This window comes from Rhinoderma darwinii, chromosome 3 (assembly GCF_050947455.1).
Source record: "Rhinoderma darwinii isolate aRhiDar2 chromosome 3, aRhiDar2.hap1, whole genome shotgun sequence".
Classification (NCBI taxonomy): Eukaryota; Metazoa; Chordata; class Amphibia; order Anura; family Rhinodermatidae; genus Rhinoderma; species Rhinoderma darwinii.
Window position 1 is genome coordinate 310011396 of NC_134689.1, and position 8347 is coordinate 310019742.

Sequence of the window (8347 nt, forward strand, 5' to 3'; positions counted from 1 at the left end):
CAGTAATGACCATCGTGAGATGTAACTGTACCATACATAACAACTCAAGTTATCTAGCCATTTCCCACACTAAGATCATTTGTACCTTACCTTGAAGTCGAAAAGTTCTGAACAGAATGCTTTATACTGCTTAAATTCCTCAACCGGTCTGTCAGGTTTAGGCAGTGATTTCAATTTCTTCAAATCTGTCTCCAAATCATCATCCTAGAAAAACAATTATATACTGTTACTTTCCTGTAGATAAAGTAGCCGGGTATTTTGTAATGCAACTGAAATTGAAACCAAATACAATGAAACCGATACAACCATCCAAAATTGCAGTGAAAAATGGTCAACTAGAGGGGTAGCCCTTTTAAAGAAGATGATAGATAGATGATAGATAGATAGATAGATAGATAGATAGATAGATAGATAGATAGATAGATAGATAGATAGATAGATAGATAGATAGATAGATAGATAGATAGATAGATAGACAGAAAAATATGAAAAAAAGTTTCAAGTGTGTGTGCCCAAGCCTCGGGACCTCAGCCTTCAGTCCTACAATAATATTTAAAAAAAGAATAGGCAGCACTCCACAAAATTTCAAAAGTGAAAAGAGGTTTTATTCACCCATATGTGAATGTGACGTTTCAGCTCCCATCATGGGCATTTCTCAAGCATGCATAAGAAAGGCCCATGATGGGGGCTGAAACGTTGCATTCACATACGGGTAAATAAAACCTCTTTTCACTTTTGAAATTTTCTGGAGTGCTGCCTATTCTTTTTTTAAATAGATAGGTCTTTAAAATGATTACCCCTCTAAAAGACAAAGGGGTATTTAACCCCTTAAGGACGCAGCCTTGTTTTGGCCTTAAGGCTCAGAGCCCATTTTTTAAATCTGACATATTTCACTTTATGTGGTAATAACTTTGGAATGCTTAAACCTATCTAAATTCTGAATTCTGAGTTTGTTTTCTCGTGAGACATTGGGCTTTATGTTAGTGGTAAAATTTGGTCAATATATTCAGTATTTATTTGTGAAGAATTTAGAAAAAATTAAATTTTTCTGAATTTAAATCCATCTGCTTGTAAGGCAGATGGCTGTACCACACAAAATAGTTACTAATTAACATTTCCCATATGTCTACTTTAGATTTGCATCGTTTTTTGAACATTCTTTTATTTTTCTTGGACGTTACAAGGCTAAGAACGTAAACACCAATTTCTCATATTTTTAAGAAAATTTAAAAAGCCTTTTTTTTTTTTTTTAAGGTACCTGTTCAGTTCTGAAGTGGCTTTGAGGGGCCTATTTATTAGACACCCCATAAAATACCGCATTTTAAAAACTAGACCCGTCAAAGTATTCAAAACAGCATTTTTAACCCTTTAGACATTTCACAGGAATTAAAGCAAAGTGGAGGTGAAATTTGCAAATTTCATTTTTCTTGCAGAATTACAATTTTATTTCATTTCTTTTCTGTAACACAGAAGGTTTTACCAGAGAAACACTACTAAATATGTATTGTCCAGATTCTTCCGTTTTTAGAAATGTCCCACATGTGGGTCTAGTGTGCTTGTGGACTAAAACACAAGCCCCAGAAGCAAAGAAGTTTCTAGTGCATTTTGGGGCCTCTTTTTTTATTAGAATATATTTTAGGCAGCATGCCAGGTTTGAAGAGGTGTTGAGGTGCCAAAAAAGTAGAAATACCCCAAAAGTGACCCCATTTTGGAAACTACACCCCTCAAGGAATTTATTTATGGTTGTTGTTACCATTTTGACCTCACAGTTTTTCACAGCACGTATTTGGATTGGGCTGTGAAATTAAAAAAATGAAATTTTTTCCAATAAGATGTAATTTTTTATCAAAATTTCTTATTTTCACAGGAAACAAAATACCCAATTTTGTTGCCCAATTTCTCCTGAGTGCAGCAATACCCCATTTGTGGTGATAAACTGCCGTTTGGGCCCATGGGATGGCTCAGAAGGAAAGAAGCGCTATGTGTTCTTTGGAGTCCAGATTTTGCTGGATTGGTTTTCGGGTGCCATGTCGCATTTGCAGAGCCCCAGAGGTATCAAAGCAATGGAAACCCACCAGAAGTTACCGCATTTTGGAAACTACACCCCTCAAGGAATTCATTTATGGGTGTTGTGACCATTTAGACCCAACAGTTTTCAACAGAATTTATTTCCAATAAGATGTAGTTTTGGCTCAAAATTTCAAATTTTCACAAGGAATAAAGTAACCCATTTTGTTGCCCAATTTTTCCTGAGTGTGGCAATACCCCATTTGTGGCGATAGACTGCCGTTTGGGCCCATGGGAGGGCTCAGAAGGAAAGGACCACCATTTTACCAACCAATTTTCTATACATATATGCCATTTCAGTGTCTGATATATTGTGCCCAGCATGTGCCACGGGAGACATACACCCCATAAACTGTAATGTGAGTTCTCCCGGGTAGGGTAATACCCTACATGTGGCTGCTAACAGCTGTCTGGGCACACGGCAGGGCTCCGAAGTGAAGGACCACCATTTGGCCTACTGTGGATTTTCTGGTTCTAAGTCATGTATGCAGAAGCCCCTGAGGTACCAGTATAGTTGAAACCCCCGAAAAGTGACCCCGTTTTAAAAACTACACCTCTTAAGGCATTCATCCGTAGGTGTAGTGAGCATTTTGACACCACAGGTATTGTGTAAAAGATAATGCGAAGCAGATGGTGCAGAGTGAGATTTTCCATTTTCTATACATATATGCCATTTCAGTGTCAGATATATTGTGCCCAGCATGTGCCACCGGAGACATACACCCCATAAATTGTAATGTGGGTTCTCCCGGGTATGGCAATACCCTACATGTGGCTGTTAACAGCTGCCTGGGCACACAGCAAGGCTCAGAAGGGAAAGATGAGAGGGATAAGCTGTGCGGAGTGCATCAGGGTAAGTAAAACTGGGGTAGATTAAAAATCAAGGGATGTATGATACATTTTAAAACACTCTTTCATACAGAGCCCTGGTTTTTCGGGACACGTGTCACATTTATATACTGTGTCCTTCCTTATCCGCCTCTTTGCGCAGACTTTGCACCTCTTTTGACTTTTTCCCTTCTTGGCAGTTTGGGGAACTTCTCCTGGAAAGTGTTTCCCTGGTATGATGCGTGTGGCCCCGCTTCCAGAAGTACTGAGTGCCCCCCCTTCTTGGTCCGTAAAGATTAGTTTCTTGATAACCACCTCCTGAAATTCCAGGAACGTTCCCCTCTGGCCTGCAAATCGATGTAGCACATACGCAATGTACAATGCCATATGTATGATGTGCACGGACAGCTTCTTATACCACACCCTCAATTTCCGCATGGCACTGTAGGGCTTCATGACTTGATGTGACAAGTCCACCCCTCCCATGTACCTATTGTTGACGGTTCCCTGACACTAACTAACCCTAATACTAAATTAACCAGTTAAATTGTCTAAATTGTCTAGACGAACTAGTTGTTTATTTTATTAAGAAAAAAATAATCCCCAGGGACCAAGAAATTTGGTCCTGAAGACTAAGCAGTGGTCAGTGATAGGAGATCACTGACCAAAAACGTGGGGGGAACACAAGGAGGAGGGGTACAGGAGTGGGTAGTGGATGGGGGAGGTCGGAAGCAGAAAAAAGTTGTTTTATTTACTTTTTTGTACTTTTTTCTGACTTTGCTCTTCTCTCTCTCTTTTCACAACCGCCCTGAATGCCTCACTATCTCCAACAGAGACATTCAGGGCGGTTGCAGCAGGATGTGATGTCAGGGAGAGGAAGTTTAGAGGCAGATCACCGCTATTGGTCAGTTAGTCACTGACTAACCAATATCGAGGAGGCGGGACCATCGAGACAGGTGTGATAGTCTGCTGTCCGAAACAGCAGCTGTCACAGCTCGTGAATGCGCCGGCAGAAAATGACGATGCATTTTCCCCGTGAAGTACTATTCCGTCACTGAGCACGAACGATGCGGTCAGCATGACGGAATAGTACGTCACTGAGCGCGAAGGGGTTAAAATCCATCATACAAAATTTGTGTATAGATCAGGAGGTCTTCTCAATATTATATTATTTTGGAAAACTATTTTATTATTTGGTTTTTAGTTCATTCCCCACATTTTAGCAAATGTGCCATTTCCAACTGAGCATAAAAAATATAGCATACTGGTAATTTGGAAAAGGGGTCTTCCTGGATGCCTTAAAGGGAACCTGTCACCAGCATTTCACCAAGTAAACCAGCAATACCTGGTAGTAGGTGAAAAATAATTTCTATGTAACCTATAATTGTCTTCTTAGTCGGCTCTGTAGCTTTAGTATTCAGCTTTTTAGTGTTCCCACACCGTATGCTGATGAGCATAAGAGTCATATCTTCGCTGAAAAGAGTCAAATCTTCGTTTGAAAAAAAGTCATATCTTTATTCCTCAAGTCTTTCCAAGTTTACTTTGCCTCCTTACTTTTGATTGACAGCTCCTCGCCTTCCCCCAGCACACAAAATCCTGCGCTTGTACATTGATCTCCTCTTCTGGTGTGTGCGTACAACTGGACACCGGATTATTACGAAAAAAGGTGCAAAATGTTTGCAGACCGTTATTTACAGCCGGAGGAGGAGTTTAGGAGAGTGGATAACGGCAATAAACTTTTGATAGCAGCGGCCAGTGAGGAATAAGTAAAGTTCAATAGGTGAAATGCTGGTGACAGGTTCCCTTTAAAGACTTAAAAATTTTTTGAAAGGTCATTGCTAAAAATGACTTGTTAGGCTGGCTTCACATATATCAGTTGGGTCCAGTTGCTTCATTCCTGAGTTGGACACAATTGATTACAAAGTTGTGCATTTTGTGCACCGGTCCGACGTCAAAAAGAATGCTGCATTAAATTTTTTTCTATCCTGCTCAGAGAGACGTCTGGCATCCCAATTGATGCATCGAATGACAAAACTAAACCTATATGAAAGCATGGGATCAGTTCTGGCATTAACTTTCGTTAGGCACTTCTATACCAAGCCGGAGGGAAAGAAAACCGGTCACGTGTGAAGGGAGCCTAAGTGGTGGTATTTTTGACAAATGACAAATTAAGTTTTATTTTGAGAATTTATTTAGAGTTTCCTGCCTTGTTATGATATAATGCCAAATTCAATTCATAAACTCAGTTCTAATCAATGATACCAATTTATGCATTTTGGGTATAATTTACTGACACTTCAAGTAACTGTACATCATAGTTGGTAGGGGAGGAGTATAGAACGGCTTACCGGTTGAGCTTGCTCCATACGTGCGGGTGTCAGCTGTGTATTACAGCTGGCACCTCGCACTAATGGGCAAAGTCTGGGATAACTCATATCTGGGCCATTTAACCACTTAGATGCCAAGTCAATTGCGACCGCAGCACCTGAGCTGTTAGAAAAAGGGGGAAAGGGTGGAGCCCCCTCTGTCACTCAATCGCAACACTCTACCCCCCGTACGATGTGATTACTAAAGCCGATGATTGTCATTGCAGTCTTGGGGCCTAATGAAGGTCCCAAGGTCTGTCATTTTGGGGCTCCTATTAAGCCCAAACGGCAGAATTTCTTTTTTTTTTCCTTTTTTTGGTCACCTCAGCTACCCCATAAAATGGAATAAAAAGTGATCAAAGAGCCATATGTAACTATAATGGAACCAATAAAAACGACAGCTTGCCTTGCAAAAAAAACACCACTTACACCCATATACCGCTCCATTAAGACAGTAACAACTTCAAAAATATTATATATTTTCTTTCAAAATAGCCCAAAACACACAAAGGATGGCTCCATTCCAAATACAATTTCTAGCTGGTGTGTACCCACATTATTAACCACTGTGCTCCTGAGGTGCGTAATAATTGTAGATAGTAATGCAGATTGTGTTAATTGTCTAATTTAATAACCTTCAAAATGTTGTACAAATGAGTTTGACCAATCCTATCTCACATTACATACTTCATCTTTATTTTCATCATTTGTAAGGTTTGTATTCATATCTTCATCTTCATCCTCAGATTCATCTATTAGATAAAATGGAAAAACTGATAAAAATAATACAATACTTAAATTTCTTGTTTCATCATTGTCACCACATAATGTACAAACGTGTCCACTATATTCTGACGTAATAAAGGAGTACGGTGATGCTAGAAAGCTTAGGAATTTTTCAGACTTTTCTAAATTATATATTAATTTGGCCCAATATGTCTGTTTAGATATTTAATCCAAGTCATAAAAAAAGACAAAAAGAAAACAAATAACAAAAACTGAACTCTACTGCAAATACTTTTTCAAGATCCTACAATAAATGTCTATTTAGCAACAAAAGAGGGGAATTGGAACGAAGACTTGGACCAGAGTACAGGTACAGAGTATCACATCAAAACGTCATTTACAATCAGGATACAAAGTGCATGTAATAGTCAATAAAGCCGTTAAGCTACATTAACCCCTTAATGACCAGGCCTGAAAAGGCCATAATGACCAGGTACATTTTTCAGTTTTTGCCTCTCTGCCTTTCAGCAGCCATAACTTTTTTATTTTTTCATACACAAGGCTGTATGAGACCTTGTTTTATGCGGGACAATTTTTTTGCGCAGTTTGGGGTATAAATAATTCACTGTGTAAGTTAAATCATTTATTTTTATGGCGTGAATATAGGAAAAGTCGATTTTCTGCATTGTTTTATATTTAATTTTCTATCCTCTTCATGTTTCATGCTAAATAACCTGTTAAATTAATTCTTTAGGTTATTACGGTTGTGTATATACCTAATATGTGTAGGTTTTTTGTTTTTGTGTAATGTAGGGGCAATAAAATATATTTTATGCAAAATAATGACTTTTTTGGAAACATTGTGTTATTTATTTATTTTATTGTTACAATTTTGTTACTCCCATTAAAGGAATAACTTTATTTAGAACTTTATTTTTTACTTATAATGTATTAGCATGCTCCTGTATGCTAATACATGGCACTGTGTCACTATAACACAGGTTACTGTTAAGGCAGCACACAGTGTGACCTAACATCAGGGAAACTAAATAGGCAGCCCTGGGGTCCTTTCTAGGTCACAGGAGCACTCATAAGCCTATTCTACAGCGACGCTAAAAGACGTCACTGTAGAGGAAGGACCTGCACCGCCTTCCATCAAAAGACGGTGGGTGGTTCTTAAGGAGTTAATAGTGGGCAAGCTCTTGCGTTATAATGTAGCGATGGATAGAGAGCAAGCTAGCGTAGCTTTCCGGTATAATTTATGCCAGTTTCTGGCGTAGATTATAGTAAATTTGTTTGCCCGTGAAAGCACACCCCTTTTTGCCAAGCCCCAACCATGTGTTTGGGAAAGTGAAAAAGGCAGAGTAAAAATGTCGCAACTATTCTATGCCAGAAATCTGGTGTAGGGAGCTTGTTAAATTGCCCCCCCTAAGTCTGGAAGTATAAACCTTTTGGATGTATAAACTTGGAATGTCATTGTTCTAAAGGTCCATTTCAGAAGATATACTTATTAATCGGCAACTGGCATTAATTTGCAGGTTTTAGAGCAGTACAGAAGAATTTTCTATTAGATAACAATTTTTGTGACATTTATGAAGAAATTCAGAATTTGCGAAGGATTAAAAATCTTTTTAGTTCTTAAAATATATATTAAAGGATACTGTCTAAGGGCATGTTCAGTTGTGGCGGACAATTTCCACTGCAGATTTTACCACAATAATGAAACATGTATATTTTGTTGCGATTTAGCATTGGATTTGCCGCAGGTTTCAGTCTCTGCATTGCAAAGGCTGAAATCCTCTGTGAAAATCTGCTGCTTCTCTGCAATTTAATTGAGCATGCGGCGAAGCATGCTTCTACTGCAGATTTTCTTTGTTACATGTGAATGGGGTTTTGAAAACCACAACCACTGGTATTGTACTATAAATTGCTGCGGATTTGTGATGTGGAATATGCAACGCAAATCCGCCACGCCTGAACATGCCCTAATAGTTATGTAACCTACTTATTCCAAAAAATCCACTCTGGTCTCAGCCTTTAAAGGGACACAGTTTGCTTTCCAAAAGCCAGGAGCCCTAACTGGGAGAAATGCTTAAAATGCTTTGTATAATGCCTTCAATTATTTAACTTTGAATGAACTGGAGTTACAGGTTAATACTGTATATATTTATTAGCAAATGAAGCACGTACGAGATAGGTATTTGGACACTTTGATTTCCTGAATGAATAACATACAAGCTTTCAGCCACTGACTTTGCAATAAAAGCATCAGAAAAAAATAACCTCTGTAAATATTACTTATACTCATATTTAAGTTTGATTTAAATGCATTAAACATATTTTACAATGGATTAGAAAAC

General features: G+C 38.5%; 1 protein-coding gene across 1 annotated transcript in view; it reads right to left on the minus strand.

Annotated features, from left to right (window-relative positions):
• The window catches only part of AGBL1 (AGBL carboxypeptidase 1), a 560672-nt gene that overhangs the window by 505893 nt on the left and 46432 nt on the right, over window positions 1–8347 (minus strand). The window contains exons 7-8 of the mRNA XM_075855278.1: window positions 5949–6013; window positions 91–204 (exon numbers count right to left, since the gene is read on the minus strand). Of these exons, the coding sequence (XP_075711393.1) occupies window positions 91–204; window positions 5949–6013 (179 nt within the window). The remainder of the gene's footprint in view (window positions 1–90; window positions 205–5948; window positions 6014–8347) is intronic.